The 19,187-nt window shown below is 38.7% G+C and overlaps 2 protein-coding genes across 7 annotated transcripts; one reads left to right on the forward strand and one right to left on the reverse strand.

Annotated features, from left to right (window-relative positions):
* The first annotated feature begins 7 nt into the window (after positions 1-7).
* LOC139948639 (hypoxia-inducible factor 1-alpha inhibitor-like) lies at positions 8-4,301 on the forward strand. Of its 4 annotated transcripts, none has more exons than XM_071946845.1 (2): positions 8-84; positions 1,389-4,301. In XM_071946845.1, exon 2 carries the CDS (start codon positions 1,576-1,578, stop codon positions 2,662-2,664), a length of 1,089 nt encoding a protein of 362 aa, XP_071802946.1. In that variant the 5' UTR covers positions 8-84; positions 1,389-1,575; the 3' UTR covers positions 2,665-4,301. The 4 variants fall into 4 exon arrangements, with proteins under 4 accessions (XP_071802946.1, XP_071802944.1, XP_071802948.1 ...); XM_071946843.1 differs by lacking the exon at positions 8-84 and adding an exon at positions 159-436; XM_071946847.1 differs by lacking the exon at positions 8-84 and adding an exon at positions 972-993.
* Positions 4,259-19,144, reverse strand: LOC139948640 (mitochondrial protein C2orf69 homolog). Of its 3 annotated transcripts, XM_071946848.1 has the most exons (8): positions 17,922-18,062; positions 15,597-15,706; positions 10,029-10,205; positions 9,068-9,195; positions 7,318-7,567; positions 6,777-6,871; positions 5,270-5,480; positions 4,259-4,396 (listed from the first exon to the last, which is right to left on the reverse strand). In XM_071946848.1, exons 2-8 carry the CDS (start codon positions 15,679-15,681, stop codon positions 4,284-4,286), a joined length of 1,059 nt encoding a protein of 352 aa, XP_071802949.1. In that variant the 5' UTR covers positions 15,682-15,706; positions 17,922-18,062; the 3' UTR covers positions 4,259-4,283. The 3 variants fall into 3 exon arrangements, with proteins under 3 accessions (XP_071802949.1, XP_071802950.1, XP_071802951.1); XM_071946849.1 differs by lacking the exons at positions 15,597-15,706; positions 17,922-18,062 and adding an exon at positions 12,184-13,105; XM_071946850.1 differs by lacking the exons at positions 4,259-4,396; positions 5,270-5,480; positions 6,777-6,871; ... (1 more) ...; positions 9,068-9,195; positions 10,029-10,205 and adding an exon at positions 19,009-19,144 and having other exon boundaries at positions 13,109-15,706; positions 17,922-18,125.
* Between the last annotated feature and the right edge of the window lie 43 nt (positions 19,145-19,187).

A 19,187-nucleotide genomic window follows, 5' to 3' on the forward strand; every position in this document is an offset into this window, starting at 1 on the left:
ATGACCACGCGGTGAAAGACGTTAACAACGCGCGCCGACTCTATGGTATGACAGAAAGTTGAATGCATCGATGGCCGACAGTCAGTAAGTACCTAGGATAACTTTCGATAATTATTTCACTTCCAAGTTGTTGTTTTGGAAAAATACATAATCAGATTAAAACTTGGGGTAGCCAAGTAGTCTCAGTGGTGGGTCGCGAGATTGAATATTTAATTGATCAACCGATGGTGACGAGCTTGACGGTCGTTAACGATACTCGACACAATTTTTATTTTCGGTACACAGCTACACACACGGCTAACCTAGCAGACCTTGTGTGTGAGACGTGGGTAGGGTTTTTACCATAGAGAGCTCCCCTAATATCAATAGGACACCGAAGTTGTACGGCTACGTTGTGTTGATACTTTGGATTCACCATGATTCACTAATGACGACGGTAAGTGGCTTGATCTCTGAGCATGGAGGTACACTATGGGTGCATTCGTTAAGCTTCCCTGGGTCTGACCCGCGGTGCTCACTCGGGTGAGCCCCTGACCTGACAAGAGCTAAACGAACGATCACACTCGCCCTCTCGTGGTGACGGCATGCAACTCAAGTCACCCCAAGTGACCAACTCCATAAGCAAGGGAAGGGGGGGGGGGCGGCTTAAAATAGTCCTTTTGGAAAAAGGAGTGACAATCTCAGATTCGTTTTTACCAGAGCAGTAGAGGCTATAGTCTTATTATAGACCTTTATGCATTGACGTCATCCAGCCGCCATCTTTGAGGTCAAACGGTGACAAAACAATCGAAATGCACACATAGATTGGCCAATGAACAACCTCCTTTTGACCTCAAGGCAAGGGCGCCGTACTGAAATGACGTCATGTGCATAAGGTCTATTGTGAAAGTGAATGTTCTGATAACACTGTATTAAATATTGGACCCATGGGTTTTTAGCAATGGTTGGTAGGAGGATAGAGAAAAGTAAGAATTGTTTTGGGGGTTGAAGGTGGTGAGTGGTGCACTCCAGAAGTGGCAGTACGACTTGTACATTGGCAGTGGGGCTGTCTTGAGTTACCTTACTTTATTTTGTTCATGAAAATTGGTTCAGTATCTGTACTGAAACCGTTAGCTGCTGTGCAAACTCAATCTGGTGGATATATACAGCACACGGCACAGACACCAAGCAGGCAGCAAGCGGAGAGATACCCTTTATTAGATGTGGCAACTCAAGATTTTGTTGAAATCAACAGGTCAAATATCAAGGTCACAGACAGTACTCAGTCATTGGATCATATTTTATTATACAGCCAGAATCAGGATACGGTTTGCATATTCTTAACTGTTGGCTCTTGCGTTATCTAAGTTAAATCGTCTTATATTACCACTTCTTTTCCTCTATTTCAGTGAGGCAATCTAGCTGTGGGGTTCACCGATCAATGAAGTCGTAGCAGAAGACCGCGACAAAGGAAACGTGAATCTAGAGGCCGACAAATGACACAAATAGAAGATGAGCAGAGAACTACAAAGTTGATCTACTAGCTACTGACTGCTGGAGTTTGTGTTTGGTTTTTAAGTGATTACATATCACATCATGCCTTTGGAGTTTGTAAACAAGCCTGTGCCAATTACTCGTGTAGAGCATCTCAGGCCTGACTCTTTCAAACAGAGATACAGAAACAAACATCCAATCATTTTAACAAAAATCATTTCTGATTGGTTGCCAGTAACAAAATGGACAACTTCTTATCTGCAAGAGGCCCTCGAACAAACCTGTCCCAATGGTGACCTTCAAGTGTTTTCCTCACTTGACAACAAGTTGTTTATAAATAACCCTGAGGTAGTACAAACAGTAAACATTTCCCCTAAAGACTTTCTCAACCTTGTTTTTGACCACCAAGAGCAGTCTGCAAAACAGCGGTTTTACTTGAGGACCCATTCAATGCCAGACATCTTATTCAATGATATTAATATTCCTGCTCAGGTTAAGTCACTATTGGATGTGTTTTGTTCTAATGAAGACGAAAACACAGGAATGAATAGAGCAGTGGAAGTTCAGTGTCCGACTAAAACTGAAAATGTTAAAGAACGCACAGAGCAGTCTGCTTTATGTAGTCCTGATGAGGGACTCTCTGCATGGGAACAAATGCTATCATGTGATGTCCATGATGAAAATTCAGTTAGTATTGAACTTGAAGATTCAGCTAATATTCAACAGAAACTGCCACATTATCAAAATGTGTCTCTGATGGACACTTCCTGGCAAAAGTTGCAGGCCCGTATCTTTAATCAGCCTACAATGCAGCTTTGGGTTGGAACAAAAGGAAATGTTACACCACTACACTACGATCGCAATCATGGTTTACTCGCGCAAATTGTTGGTCGAAAAGAGCTCATTCTCTTCTCACATGAGGATACACCCAACTTATATCCTCATGTTAGTTATTCAGAGCGTGCTCACACAAGCCGAGTAGATCTCAGGAAAGTTTATGCGGAAGAAGATAAACGGTTTCCTAGGTTGAAGAATGCACAACCCTATACATGTACTTTACAACCAGGGGAACTTTTGTACATGCCCCCATTCTGGTGGCATGATGTGACGTCATTAGATGATTGTGTTTCTGTGACTCTACCATGGGATATGGATAGCAGTGAAACTGTACCAGGATGTATGCTTGCATAATGTATCTTTAAACTGTACCAGGATGTATGCTTACATAATATATCTTTAAACTGTACCAGGATGTATGCTTACATAATGTATCTTTAAACTGAAAACAGTTCTCTTAGCCTTTTTGCAAGATCTAAATCCTTGTGCGTAAACATTTTCCTAACCATTTTCCTAAATGTATCCTTGAATTGAATTGAATTGAATTGAACCATATCGGTTTCATAACAAATGGTTTCAAAAGCTTTTCATGGACCAACTCGACTGATCCAAGGCAACGTGTCCCTCTGAAGGGAAATTTGTTACTGAATAGCAGGAGTGAGGGAAAATTACACTGCACAAATCACAAACACTGTTCTATTTTGTACTTTCACACTTGAGTTCAATTGTTTATGTTTTTTTCCAATACCTTTCATATATATCTATAGCACGTTACTCTGACTTTAACCAAGCACAGATATACATTTATAGGGGACGATGAATACAGTAGGACTACACATTGTTTACATAATATGTACACTTGTCCACATTACACTCTTTTGTTTACAGTAAACTGCGCATTGTAGATTGTAGGTATACACAAAATTGTAAGTCATTGACTAGAATATTAATAGTGCCCATCAACTCAAAGGATTGTCAGCCCTATAGTGTTGCCAACAATGCAATTATACCTGTCCTTTAGCGCCCGAAATTAAAATTTAGTTTTGGGTGTTAAAGGATAATGGTAATACAGGTATTGGTTATTTTTAAAAAAGCCAGGGCTCATGCCAACAAGTGTCCGCTGCCAAATAGTGTCTGCTCATTAGCATATTGTGATAAACATTATAATAGGTCATGCGTCCACGACGTCACAATGTATACTGCGCCTTGCCAATAGTGGTTTCTGCCAATAATATCAACAAGACGTCATATAGTGGTATATTGTCATAATGGCTTTACTTTTAAAAACGCTTTGTTTATTAATGTGACTTTAAAGGAGCGCTTTCTCACATCGTGGCAAGATTGTATGTCCTAGTTTTTAAACAAAGCTGCAAATAAAACGCCCCTTAGAAAAATGCTTAAAGCATTCTTGTCCATTTCACCTGGACAGTGGACACTATTTGGAACTGGACACTATTTGGAAAGTTTCGGATCAAAAAGTGTCCTGCGTCCACGTCGCATGCTCATTGGACACTATTTGGCAGCGACCGGTAAGCAGACCCTGGTACCAGTTACAAATTTAACATGTTACATGGTAGTTTCGCTTGTAATGTTGTTCTGATAATTGTTATATGCAGCTCTATGAAATAGCCATGACCTGTCCATTCACGCGAAAGCGAATTTTGGTGACAAGATAATTGGTACGCGCCTTGACAATTTGCTTCACTTTTGCTTTCACATTAATAGGGTGGAACATGGCCGATTTCAGAAAACAGCTAAGATTGATAATAATATTAAGTTTTCTCTCAATATTTTGTAGCTGCCTTAAAGTTTAATATTCGTTCCTGCTAAATAACACTTCGTCCCCTCAAAATATTTGTTCGCAAATACAAAATCCTGTTTTGAGGGAATGAAATGATTTCGGAGGAACAAAGTATTTGTTACCGCTGTCACATCTCACAAGTAAGAATATTTCAAAACTTTGAATAGATAAACTACAACTCAAAGTCAAATTTCAAATTTGTTCCGTGTACTTCCTTGTGGTAAATAGCATCAAACGTCTCATTCTGAGAAACTGTCAGGTGGTTCTTCCAATCTCCAACTTGACCTGTACATGAGGTGTAAAACGAGTATAGACATTCACTCAGTCATAAGTACTTTGACAATGGGTTGGGTACTATAAGAACGACACAAATGTCCACAGATTTACATTTACACAGTTTAAAGATAATGATGGTAGAAAGATTCCCTTAAAATAGTATGCTGAGGTGCTGTAGCTTTTGAGAAATTAGTAAAATAAAAACAATTTCACAGGAAAAATGTTCTCATGAGACGACCTTTTTTGAGCATGTAGGCCTACAACGGATTTACGCCACTCTCCTGAAAAGATGGCTCAGTGATTCCCACTTTTGTTCTCTAAAACTTGATGACTTATGAAGCTGAAACTTCTACATGTCAATTATATTACATACATCTTGATTCACAGTGAGTTTGGATGCATGTCATGGCCAAATAAAACTGATCTACCAAAGCCACCAAAACCCTTAAACAAACTTGGAGGACTGATGTTCAAACAACTTGTCTGCCAATCGGCGTACAGATCACAGGAGGGCAAGTACGTACAAAGTTAGAACAGAACAAACAAATAGTTCTTTAACATAAATAGAGTTTGATGTTGCAATTGTTTTATGGGACGAAATAATTTCAAATCCAACGAATTAATATTTTTACGAAAAAAATAACACTTCATTGGAATGTATGTAAATATTTAGGGAGAGAAATAGCGGCACACTGCCCGCCTTCGTTACTTTATCCCTTGGGATTTAAACTATATAGAAAATTATAATTGTCAGACAACCAACTCATCTAAGCCATGTAAAAAACATCCACAGTTTTGCACAGGGTGTTGTTGATTTTAAAAAATCTGAAACGCTGTCGTGTTTACTTATAATATTTTGCCAAGTGTGAAATTGTTGGTCACCTTTTCTCATAAATGACGAATCTGTCGGCAGATCTGGGCTTGACATACTATCTTTGTCCTCCCCTCTAAATTGTAACACCAGATCTGGGTTGACTGCAGGATCCCTTTTCATGTTCTGGAAGCGGCACAAATCATCAATTCTATCTAACATATCAGTTGTAAGAGTCCGGCCAAGGAAATTTGCAGTCATTTGAACAGCACTCCGTTGATCCTTCAAAAATGAATTGAAACAAAATGTATTACTTTATTTACTGGAAATTCATAATTGTTTAAATTGCTGCTTTTTGAGTCTTCGCAACTCCTTACTTTGAATTTATTAGCAAAACCTTCTTCGTTGTTTCTTTAACCTCAACCCTGCTCAAACTTAATCTAATCATTTTGAGTCTCTCTTTTTATGTTTTTTTTCTACTTCAGGAAGCGTTTTTTAATAGTCCCAGTCGGCCAACCCTAGTTTTAAATATGCCTATTGGACTTTATGGGCCCCTGTTTTTTTCAACACAACTAAAGTCTTTAAACCGTATCATATAATATTATCCAAGTTTATGGAAAGGTTGATACACAAATCATCTCGGTTTTTGATTCGGAGATTGTGTACGGAATAAAAATGAAAATAAAACACTCTCTTGTACTTGAGCAGGCCATACCGATATATCATCTGTAAACACAAGTTGAGTATGGAATGTTATTCTTGTACTCTTCTCTCTTAAAGACACTGGACACTATTGGTAATTGTCAAAGACTAGTCTTCACAGTTTGTGTGTCTCAACAAATGCATAAATAAACAAACCTGTGAAAAGTTGAGCTCAATCGGTCGTCGATGTTGCGAGAAATCAAATTCGTGGAAAATTTTTTCTTTCTCAAACTACGTTACTTCAGAAGTAGCTGTTTTTCACAATGTTTTATACTATCAACCTCTCCCCATTACTCGTAATCAATAAAGGTTTTATGATAATAATTATTTTGAGTAATTACCAGTAGTGTCCACTGCCTTTAAGGTAAAAGAGTGAAAATTCACTCTCTTGTCTGGGAGGTGTAAGTTTCGCTGTTTTGAGAGTTGAAGTAAACCTGTGTCACTCTTTTTGAGTGAAATTGAAACGAATCTCACTGTAACCCGAGTTGAAGTACGAGTGTTTCACTGTACAAAGATTGCACGCCGTATGGCTCTTTACAAGAGTGGTTTGGCGGACAAAATGAGTGCTTCACCCTTTTATATTCAGAGACGATACTCAAGTTTGCCTTTTCAATACCTTTAACGAAAGCAATTCCAAAATCTTTCAAAATGGCTGGTTGTAATTCAATCTTTCTTTTTTTTATGGATTACAAAATCACATTCGCTATGTATTCACATAATGTGCCATATTTGTTGAAGATATCCAAGGTTATCCCGTCCTCCCTAACGTAATTAATGAGCAACAAATGAAAACATGCGTTTCAATTAGAAACTAATAAAGCAATCCCTAATAAACTTGATGTAGCATTGAAGACGGCCATCTTAGATACTACTTACCTTCTGCATGTCTTCATACTTAATAAAGAGGACATTTGGGTCTTGTCTTCTGTTCCACCAGAATAAATTATGCTGAAACCAGTCACCGCCCAGAACTGCAAAACCAAAACATGTATACAAATGACGTGACTATAACAGGAAAGAAAGGAGTATATGCATCATGCGTGCAACAAATACTAGTGCATAATATTCATGTCTAACCTTATCTCCTTATTTTTGAACCTGAGGCTGGTATGTTTTAGTGCTAGAATTCTTTAATCTAGCCGAAGCTTCGAAGCAGGCTGATATTGTTTGCTATAATTATTTATAAGCTGTTAGGGGTACACTGTTCAATCGCTATGAAATGAATTGCATCAAAGCAAACTTGTTTCGGTATCAATTCAGGAACTCAAATTCCATGTTCCTATAATATAGGAAGAACAGTATTCATTTTGTTGTGGTGCTGGCTTAAATGCAGAGTAATAACAAAATAATCAAACAACAAGCTGAAAACATCAGCGTTTCCAGAAGAAATACTACAGATATAAGAAAACCGACATACCACTTTTATTAAGAAATCTCTCGATGAACTTGTCCCAGCTAGCATAGGTCTGCAATGATGTATCGAATTGATGCATGTAGTAGTATGACACGGCTACATCCTTTGGGTTGCGAGCGACGTACACCACTTTTGGAGTCTTCTCAAACATTTGTTTCGGTAGTAAGTTTGGTTGAAGATGTGTCTTAATCAATCTCGGTTTGTCACGTGGCATTTTGTTCAGTAGAGTATGCGTTGGTGGTATTAGGCCAATCTGAATCAGACAATATAATTATGACAACAATAATAGTCGGTTTTTTATATTGCTCTTTTCACACCCGAAGGGCGAATCAAAGTGCTGCCACTATCATTACCACCTGGTCACTGGGCCTTTAAATTAATCCTTAAACCATCTCAGTTCCCTGGGCAACAAAAATATGGGCTACTAAAGCTAACAATCACGATCTCTGCCCTCACTTTTACCCATTTACCCCTGGGTGGAGAGAAGCAATTATAGTTAAGTGTCTTTCTCAGGGTCAAAACTGCACCACTGGGACTCGAACCAACGATGCTGAGCCAAAAGACACAACAGCTTGCAGTTTGTTGCTGTTATGCACTCAGCCACACATCATACATACATCATACACACAACCTTTCAGGTCGGGTTTGCAATGCCTAAATACATGTAAACTCGGGCATTCACTGAAACTACAGACAAAGAGCAATTGGAATTCACCGCTGGGCTGGGTGCTTCACAGTATCGATGGTATGCTAATCAGATCGCTTACTATTCAAACTGCACTAACCAACACCTGAGGGCAGTATTCGACTTAGTCGGCAAAGAATATCCCATGGATTGAAAGCTTTGAACATCTGCTGCCCCTTATTAGAGAAGCTTCATACCGACACCACTGTAAAGAAACAGCACCTCATCAAGCAAGTATCCTCACAAGATCATGAGCAATAATGGGATGTATCTTGGCTCCATCTCTCTTTGACTGGGGCTTTGGATTGAATCCTTGAGCGGGCAAAGGCAAACACAGGAATCGACATTAATTAAGCAATTCAATTTCTCTGACCTCAACCATGCAGAAGACAACTCCATCAATTAAACACAATTGATTTGTTTCAGCAAGAGGCAGAATACCAAACTCAAAGATCTATCTCATGAGAGACACACCTGAAAATATAGTGTTGGTTAGAGTCCCTGCGTTCCTTGTTTGATTGGCAGCATCCAGCACTTCGTAATCATCACATTCTGCTATAATGGAATGTGTGTCCCTAGCAGAATGATATACTGAGCGCTTTGTTAACCACCGGGGCTCTTATAAAGCACTTAATACAACAACAAATCATATCACCCCCCCAAAAATGCCATTATTGGATACCTTGTGGTGCTCTTTTGGGCCACACTGCCGTCTTGATTTATTTAATTAAATCAAATAACTAATTAAAACATAATTAAAAAATAAATAAAAAATACATTACAAAACTTCCTTGGTAACGAGCAATCTAGAGCTGTTGATAATATTTATATGTGAGAAACGGCTCCCTCTATGAAGTAAGAGAGAGGAGGGTGCACTGTTCTCTCTTTCATTTTTTTTTTTTGCAACTTTGATGATCAATTGAGTTCAAATTTTCACAGATTTGGTTTTTGTATGTTGAGATACAACAAGAGAAATAACATGGCCGCAGTGACAATTTCAAAGTAGTCCAGAGCCTCCAACCTATGTAATGGCGGCAATAAACAATTAATTGTAAGGGTTTTTTTTACCTGTGAGTGATGACTAACCCAAATATTTTCCAGAAATGGGAATCGAAAAAATACGTGGAGATTTTTGTGTTCTTCTGCATCGCATCCATTGATAATCAGACTGATCATTTGTTGCATCCAGGTCGTACCTGTAAGACAATCAAAAGTCAATGTAAGGTTGTTTTGTCTAATTATGTATTGCTACAATAGAAGTTCAGGAGAATAAACAAGGAAGTTTAGATTCGTGGATAGAATGTACAAGCCGAAGGAGAGTACAGTCTATAGTCACCAATTTACACATAAGCCCTCTTCACACTACAGACTCATTTCCCGAGGGAACTAAACTCCATTTCTAACCCCCCCCCCGCCACCCCAGCTGGTAACAACCGGGAGTACTATTTCCCATAATCTACCGACATTACCGCGGGTGCTCATATTCAATGCAAACTGTCCATTCACCCATCAGTCACTGTTACAAAATCGCACTCTCCCAAAATCGGGGGAAAAAATGAGAAACCACCATGAAATGGTAATTCGGCTGTGGCCGTGTCAACGAATTAATTGAGCAGTTCTCTATTTGTTTACTTTGTTGAATAATTGAGACAGACTGTTTTTTACCGTAGTCTCCCTATGTTTGTTGTCTGTCCTCAGAATGAGGCCTTGGTTCCCAGTTCAACTTCCGGTTTTAACCGAGAGACAAGGTCGAAGTGGGGTATTGTTAGTACAACTTTAAAGAAGTATGTTAAGCACTTTATAAAACGGTTAGATAATCAAAATAGCTTACAGTTCAGGAGACATGATTTTTCAAAATGTTTAGCTTTGAGTTAGTAAACCAATAGCAACTGCTCGACAGACACAATCCTGAGGTGTGCGAGCACTAGTACCCAATGCAATAGATAACAAAAACAGAACAGATTTGAACATTATTAAACAACTAGATGTTTTCACGCCAGTTTCAGGAGTACCTAGCAAAGTACTTTACCTGATTTGGGATAAGTAATGAGGAAGATATCATCATTGCGGACTTCAAATGTCTCCAGGTCAATCAGGACTTCTTTTGGAACGCCTTTTGATACACATACTCCTTTATAGAAGTACTCAAGATTCTCACCCTCAGCTGGGTCGATACGAGGCAACGTCAGAACCTTCCTTTGAAACTCTAAAGAGAAAACAAAAACTGGTTATAGTAAACTGATTAAAGGCACTGGACACTATAGGTTGTTACTTAAACTAATTGTTAGCATAAAAACTTGCTTGGTTAGAGAGCAAAGGAGAGCTGTTGATAGATAAAACATTGTGAGAAACAACTCCCTCGTAAGCGACATAGTTTTTTTGTAGGGGTCTCATTTCTTACTCAAATATTAAAATATGTCATACCTTTTATATGTATTTCTATAGACATCTGCAAGTTTGTGCAAAAAGGGTGTTTTTTCTGCTCTCATTATTCTCTTGCAACTTCGATGACCAAATTGTCATAGATTTGTTAAATTTTGCATGTGTTGGAATACATTAGAGAACATTGGTCTTTGACAACATTACCAAAGTTGTCCTTAATGAAACCTAAGGAGAATGTCACTGACAAAATAGTTTCAATATATATTTTCAAGTTCAGCTTGTTTTATATTGGGCCTAGATTTTTCAGAAATTTAATGAAATTGCTCTTAAAAATAAGAATAATACACTAATCACCAAAATAAGAATAACTGTCCCATAGAGCTGCGATGGAAGTAACAGGCTTTAGTAATAATAATAATAATATTCAGTTTTTATTAAGCGCTTTATACACCCAAAAATGCTCACATTTACATATGAATTTGTTGTTTCTCTTTCTGGATGGCAACTAGAAGGGTCTTTAATATAGTCCTGTATACAATATCAGTTTTAGAGGCAAGGGTATTTTGCCAAGTAAATATTTGAAAAGCACAGCTATTTGAATTAAGGGAAGGCTGATAGTATGTGTTGAACACGCGATTTGTATTAGAGTTGCACATTTCCGGCACTTTCAGCACAAAAGTCACGATGCAGTTCCGTGAACAACCAAGTCTGCAGGAAATTACTGTTTGCACGGCGGGCAATATTTACAGCTTGAAGAGGCAACCCATGTAATAGCAACCTAACAATGTTCAGTGTAATTATAGTTTCCCCATGCATGAAAGTGGCTGTTTTATAAATAATGAACCATTTTTGTAGAGTGCATATCACAATCACAGAGAAGTCCTATGCGCTTAGAGATGAAAACAAAAGAGAAGTAATAGTTAATCTTGGGTTTTGAGTCTTGCAGTTTAGCTCGCATTATTTAGTCCTTAAAAGCACAAGTTTTTTTGTAGCTCCTCACAATAATTGTTTGCATGTAAACTTACTTTGTAGCGAGGAATGGGGTGCTGTTGATAGCATAAAACATCATAAGAAACGGTGTAAGATGCAATTGTGTCTGCCATGCAATACTGTCCACTCCGGACAGTATTGTTACATATTGTCATATTTTGTTAAGTAAACAGGCATTTTCCCGTTTTTTTTAGTTTTTGTTTTTTTCGGGGGGAGGGATGTTTTTTTCCCGGTGTATACTAGTTTGTAAGACACTGCTCTAGAATCAAATTTAACAAATTTTCTCTTCTTTGCAAGTTTTGGGGTTCGGGATGGGGGTGGGGCAACAGGGGAGCTAGAATTACATTGGGCACGTACTACGTCGCTGGAGTCCTGGCCGAGTGGATGAAAGCACCAGATTCAAGCTCTGATTTGCAGAGAGCGAGTTCTTTTCCAAGCAAGACACTTAAAACCGTGATGATTCGTCCTTCGGATGGGACATAAAGCCATTGGTCCCGTGTGGTGTGTAATGTACTTGAAAAAGCCCAGTGCACTTAACGTAAAGCGAAGGGCTCGCCATATGTATTCCTGGTTTGATTGGCTGCATATTGCCCCACAGTACCTTGTAAACCATTACATGCTCCGCATAAGAACTAATACTTAGCACTTTGATAACTCCAATTGGGCTAAATAAAGCGCAAAAAGAACTCAGTAGTATCATACACAATTTCAGATATGCGGCATTGGTGAACGTAAACCAAGTTTTTTAAAAACAGTTGTTGCAGTTAGACAAATGAAATGGACACAATACCCTAAATATAAAAAGGGCCTACCTTCCCAGTCGACCATAGTTCCAGAGTCCAGCAAACACAACCCGTTCAAATACGCAATCTCAATCTGAATGACACGGAGTCACGGAGTCACAATATGATGGACTGCCTCTGCACACCGAACCCAATGCAACTAAACCGTGTGTAACTGAACTATCAAAAAAGTACCTAGCCAACAAGTGGTCATGCCCAGTACGGCCCTTGCATAAAATCTTAGGGTTTGACTACACCAAGCAACCTATGCTGTAGTGCGAAAGCTTGCTGGCAATCTTAGGGTTTGACTACACAAAGTAATTTATGAGTGTATTTCAAAAGCTTGGCAGCACTCTAGGGTTCAACTACACCAAGCAATCTATCCTGTAATTCAAAAGCTTGGCGGCAATCTTAGGGTTTGACTACACCAAGCAATCTATGAGTGTTTTTCAAAGCTTGGCGGAAATCTTAGGGTTTGACTACACCAAGCAATCTAGGCTGTATTTCAATCAGGGCTCTTATTGATCCGTCTTGATCCTGGAACATCTTCTACACCGCTCCTTTGATATCATTAATCAAGGTGCCTTAGGCTGGTTGATAATGGTTAAGAAAGAACAAGGCTCCGAGCAAGTCTAGTATATATCGACGTACAGGTGTGTTACTCATTACCTTTCCTATTTATAGCATGTCCAATGGGATTCAAATTAAATCAGCAGAGACTGTGTCTTGACTACTAGTGAACGCTGCGTTGGTTTCAATGTATTCAATGTTTAACAATTAAAATCCCATACAATGAAGAGCATTATCGCAAGAAGTAACTTAACAAATTATTTGTTATAATTTAGTAAAGACTTAGGCATGACTTTAGCAATAAAAAGGGCTGACCTATCAACTAGTCGGTCATTAATTATTTTTATTAATTAATTTTCTTTCTTTTTGACAGCAAACTTAATATTCTGAGAGAATGCAAGAATTTTATTTCACTCCCTTGGAAATTTAATTACCACGAACTAGTATTCTGTTACCTCAAAATAGTTCAGTTGTATCAAGCCTAATAGAATGTGAAACTTGATGCCGAAGCCATAGGTATACTGTGGGTCCCTCGTTGCATTGTTCGGCAAATTGAATTCTCTTGAGGTTATTTTGGAATAGGCGGCTAGAGCTATATTTTAGTGTCACCATGCGTTTAAGGTCCTTAGCAACACCCTTAGCAACAGACGGTATACATCCACATTCAGGGGTCGAAATTAGGTGTATTTCCATGGTAGTCAGCAGGGCTAGTGACCAATAATTTTTAGTAGCCCTGATTAGATTTTGGTAGCCCGAAAGACACATTATGTCTCGCGTCACGGCTCAAACTTTACAATACACCAATAACATAGTTCTTTATTGTTTGTGATGATGATTTTTGCATTATTTTTCAACTAGCCCGTCGGGCTATCAAACTGAAAAAATCAGTAGCCCTGCTGTAAATCTGGTAGTCCCGGGCTAGCGGGCTAGTGGCAATTTCGACCCCTCACATTTCCCCAGGCTTCGTCACAGTTTTGAACCAAAGTACTTGAAGAACAATCAGTAAAAGATAACGTTTCGTCCACCAGAAGTTAATTGCTTTGTAACTTGGGAATTAACAAATTATAAACATTTATATGATTTAAAGGCACTGGACACATTTAATGTCAAAGACCAGTCTGTCCACTTGGTGTATCTCAACATAATACATGAAATAACAAACCTGTGAAAATTTGAACTCAATCGGTCGTCGCAGTTGCGAGAAAAGAATGGAAGAAAAAACACCCGTATCGCACAAGTTGTGTGCTTTCAGATACTTGAGTTTGAGAGCTCGGCTGGGGTCTCGAATTCAATTCAAATATTTTAGTGAGAAATTACTTCTTTCTCAAAAACTACGTAACTTCAAAGGGAGCCGTTTCCCATAATACTATTGAGTAATTACCAATAGTGTACAGTGCCTTTAAGAAGATGTTAAATTTGCAACGGGGATAAAGAATAAATTGATTTTGGTTTTACCCTTGTCTGTAAACACAAATCAAAGGCATAATACCTATTACTCAAGCATGATTGGAACCCACCAAATAGCTGTGTTTAACCAACCTGACCACCAATTGCCCGGTGGCTTTGGGCAGTTCGATTCTTATATATATTTAGCAGTGGTAGCGTAACGATTTATTAGAGGTGTTAATTCAGGGATAATTAATACCCTTACACCGATGTGTGTTATACACTGTAGGCTATTTATGTACTCAGTACTCAGTACCCAGTTTAGACAATTTTTGATGTCAAGTCCGAGTCTGAGATCGAGATTATTCCTCTGAATCAGTAACAAAAAACGCCCCCACCGATTAGCTATCACGCACCCCAGGCTAGTGTCGGAGGTTATAGTCTTACAAGAGGTCGCTATATCAGGTAAAAAGCCAAGATCGCAGACCTGGAACCACGTCTACACCGAGTAGGTATTAATGAATAACACACATTGGTGCTCCATGGTGTTAGGTTAAAACTGAAATATATAATTCTCTTTTGACCTTGTGAAATGTCTAATTACAGTAAGCCGTGTCTCACAATGTTTTATACTATCAACCTCTCCTCATTACTCGTTACTAAGTAAGGTTTTATGCTAATAATTATTTTGAGTAATTACCAATAGCCTTTAAGTATACATAAAATAGTTTATGGCGCGAGTATTTTTAAAATAAATAAAAGCATCCCAAATTACCATAACCGTTCATAATTCATTCTTGATATTAATAACCTGTTCTGTTTTACTCGACCAAAAAGATCACAAGGGAGATCACAAGGTTTGGATAGTTAGATATTATGATGCTATAGTTATTTGTTAAAAGACTTTCAGAACACGAAAATGTTGCTCTAATGATGGTTCTTCATCAGCAAAATGCAAGCATTCTTCAACATCAGCACCTTTGCTTCTGAGTAAATCTACAAAGATTGCTTCTTCGACTCCAATAAATGATCTCTTTGGATCTTTGACTTGTCTTGGTGTGACGTGGACTCGAACCTTAACACCCAAATCAGTTAGCTGCTGTAATGGTTTGTCCTCTGTTATCCACACGTTGGACGTCAGACTATGCCCACCATCTAACCAATACAGAGCTCTGGTCATTCTCAGCATGTCTCTTATAGCGGACATTGCTTTGACATGCTCAAGTTCGTACACTAGTTGGTTAAGTACCACACATCCTTTGCTAAATCCTACAGCAACAAGGGGAACAGTTTGGGAAATGGGCAGCACAGTCTGTTCTTGAACATTAAGTTGATTTACATTATCAATTGCAGTGTTTATGAGGTTGTGGAGATGCGTCAATCCATTGACATTATCAAAGTTTATAGGAGCACCAAACATATTACAGTGTAGAAAGTTATCATAACAGCTGAAAGTTTGATCATGAATGCGACTAGGCTTGACTAACCACACATAGGAGTCAATAAATTTATGATGTAAGAGTGCACAGGTGTCCTCATAGCTCCAACAGGACCACTTGTAGCTTGCCTCATGTGCGATCATCATTTGGTAGAAATTCTGTTCATAAAAACAAATTTTAGAACATTCAATCGAGTGGCTACTGAGTCATGCCGAATTTCTGCCCCCAAAATGATTGAATGATTATCATTAACGACAGACCTAACATTTGATTTTAATTTGGTGTAGAACAACACGGATTAATTAGAGTGGGAGAATGAAGCACAATCCCATACTCATTGCGGAAATCAAGAAACTACATGTAGTAGACAAGGGAGCAGTAATAATAATATTAATAACAATAGCTAATTCTTATATTGTTCTCATTGTCCGAGCAGAAATCCCTCCGGCAGAAGTCCCTCCCATTAACGATAACGTTAATCCCCCTATACCACTGGGAATTTTTAGGTGTTCCAACATCTCCAAATGCATCGTTCACCAGCAACATTGGTGATACAACCCATAAGGCAAGGGGTCATGTCACCTGCACCACCACTAATCTCATTTATCTCATATCTTGCAGAGTCTGTGGTGTTTAATATACAGGTGAAACAAGAACTACACTCAAGAGGCATTTCTACGGCCACAGATCCACAGTCAAGTCCCAAAAGCTGGATACACCTGTAGGACATCACTTCAATCTTCCTAATCAGTTAATTTCTGATATGATTTTACAGGGCATAGGGGCACTGGGCAACCACAGAGAGACTGTGTGTTTGAGTACGGAGAAACTCTAGATTAGACGCCTCCAGACCATTCAACCCCATGGTCTGAACATCCAAGAAGGAAACTATTAATAAACCTTTTGTTTTGCCGTCTCCTTTTTCACCACAGCCTCATTCACTAATTAATTACTTTTTTCCCCACCTCCCCACCTTTGATGTTGTCCTTTGTGTTTCCATCTTCTTGTGGTCAAGCCAGTCCCTTCCCTTCACCCCCCCTTTTTTTGTCCCCCCTATTCATTGTTTACCCCCTGCTTTTTACGTATGCTTTCTAACCCCATGTATTTCCACTTCACTGCCTACGTCTCACTTAGTTACCTGTTCATGTTTGTTGTGTTGTCATTATTTTAGCCTTCGAGAGATGCTAGAAAGACGTCGAAGCGTCAGGCCAGTAACTACCATTTTTTGCACTAATTGTTTTATAGTGCATTTCATAAATACAGGAAATACCAATGCACTTTACCCGAAACTTGAAAAAGCTAACAGCAACTAATTTACAACTAAATACACTAATACTGAACAATAAGCAGTAGAAAACAAATGGGATTTGAATTGTACTTGAATTGTTCTATACTCTATAGAATCGGATGTAGCAGGGAAGACGGTTCCAAAGTTGGGGGGCAGCATTGGACAGAGTCCTTGAATGCAAGAGAAATAAGTGAGAAACCAGTTCATTTCATTGACTTTCTTGGTTCAGAAACAGATGGAGATTTACAACCAGTAATAAACCTACGCTGTTTGAACAATTCATCAAATGCAGCCATTTTAAGATGGGTTACATCGAGGGGGTACAGAGCTGCTTCCGCAGAACAATTTAATGAAGGATACTATAAAAAAAATCGTAACGGTGGCTTCTCATATAGTAGACATATTCATCATTTATAATGACGCTCAAGGTCCTTCAACATTCAGTATTTTCCTGCAAGGTATGTGGGACCACATTTTGAATTATGAGGCCAACTTCTTTTACATGCTGTGGCGCAACAGGCTGCCAATTAAACCAGAAACACCGGTGAACCCCTTTTCTTTTTGATAAGTGCATTGTGTTCCAACGGAACGGCATTGTGTTCCAACGGCTTTACGTCCCACCCAAAGTAATAAGCATCATGGTTAAGTGTCTTGGTTAAGGACACAAGTGTCATGTCGGTTGGACTTATAATACTGGATAAAAGACACTGGACACTATTGGTAATTGTCAAAGACTAGTCTTCTCACTTGGTGTATCTCAACATATGCACAATAACAAACCTGTTAAAATTTGAACTCAATTGGTCATCGAAGTTGCTTGATAATAATTGAAGAAAAAACACCCTTTCAAACGAAGTTGTGTGCTTTCAGATGCTTGATTTCAGGTCTCAAAATTAAAAATTACTTCTTTCTCAAAAACAATGTTTCTCACAATGTTTTACACTATCAACAGCTCTCCATTGCTTGTTACCAAGTAAGTTTTAATTCTAATAATTATTTTTTATTACTTGCCAATAGTGTCCACTGCCTTTAAATGCATGCAACACTTTTGAATTTGAATATTCATAATTTATGGTAAATTTTACCTGTATGTCACCTGGAAAGAACACCACATGGCTTTTGTGTTTGTCTTGCAGTTTCGAGGATGAAGATGACCGCATTGTTGAGAATAAAACATCATTCTGACGATTGCCATGCCCGCAAACATTTTCAAGCAGCACAAATGTTATGCCTTTGATTTCGTTTCTTGCCATCTGGAACATGATCTCAAGGAGTACCAACCATGTCAACTAGAAAACAACAAGAAAAAACATTTATAATAAAAAACATTGAGATGTTGACTAAGCCTTTAATTCCAAACATAATAACAAACCAACCAGACTGAACAATAAGGGTGTCAGTCAATGGAACATACGGGTGTTGGAACATAGGGGTGTAGGAACAAAGGGTTGTGAACATTTAGGTTGTCAGAAAAATAGGGATTTCTGAACAATTGTCTGAATATAAAAGGGGGATAGCATTGGGATAATTCTTCGCGGGTTGTCTGAATATATAGGGCTGTCTGAATATAGGGGTTTTGTACTTCTAGAAACTATAAGGCTTCCCCCGTGCGCCTTATAAGGGGTCTAATATTTTGGGCCTCCTGAACGCTACACGTTTTTCAAATCAGCGTTGATAGGTGAAAGTTTTACGCCCGTTAGCCAGCAATAACTGAAGTTTTTTTTGTACTAAACACCACCAAAACTTTCCCCACATACTCAATATACATTCATAGAGCCCCAACCACTAGACCCCTATAACTTACTATAGTATTAGTAAGGCTCACAGTCACACTCAGGGAGCCTTATTAATATTATAGTTTCTAGAACTTAGAAGTACGCGTATTGCACGGATAATATCAGCACGCGTAGCCTGAGCCGGAGCCGGATCCCAAGCCGAGCTATGAGAAAGGGCCCTGGTTGTCTGAACATTACAACATACGGATCCCAACATACATGTAGGTTGTTGGGAAAATAGCCGTGGCTGAGTGCTAACTGACTGAGCATTAATTAAATCATGGAGGTAGGATTAGATTTTAATTTATTTTTAATTAAGTAAGGAGTTTCTGAACATATTGATTAGGGGGTTGGAACTGGCAAGCTACCAAACTCAGGAATCTAAAATTTTACTCACATGTTCCTTGTAGTTGGAACTCTATGACGGCGTTATTAAAAATAGTTGAATTTTCTCCTTTGGTGTTCATAATTTGTGAGAAGAAATTTGACATTTCCCATCCCCACGTCGTGCACCAACTTCCGCGAAACTACAGAGCAGTATATTGACAATAGCGCCCTCTGTAGTTGACCTGGAAG

Source organism: Asterias amurensis, chromosome 16, assembly GCF_032118995.1.
Source record: "Asterias amurensis chromosome 16, ASM3211899v1".
NCBI classification, from domain to species: domain Eukaryota; kingdom Metazoa; phylum Echinodermata; class Asteroidea; order Forcipulatida; family Asteriidae; genus Asterias; species Asterias amurensis.

What these genes read in the sequence shown, in the direction of transcription:
- LOC139948639 (XM_071946845.1), top strand. Translation starts at nt 1,576, where the DNA reads ATGCCTTTGGAGTTTGTAAACAAGCCTGTGCCAATTACTCGTGTAGAG.
- LOC139948640 (XM_071946848.1), bottom strand. Translation starts at nt 15,681, where the DNA reads ATGAGGCAAGCTACAAGTGGTCCTGTTGGAGCTATGAGGACACCTGTG. An exon ending in TTTATTGACTCCTATGTGTG is followed by an intron (nt 10,206 to 15,596) that starts GTTAGTCAAGCC and finishes TTTTCTCTTTAG; the next exon opens with AGTTTCAAAGGAAGGTTCTG. An exon ending in GGGTTAGTCATCACTCACAG is followed by an intron (nt 7,568 to 9,067) that starts GTAAAAAAAACC and finishes TGTCTGATTCAG; the next exon opens with ATTGGCCTAATACCACCAAC.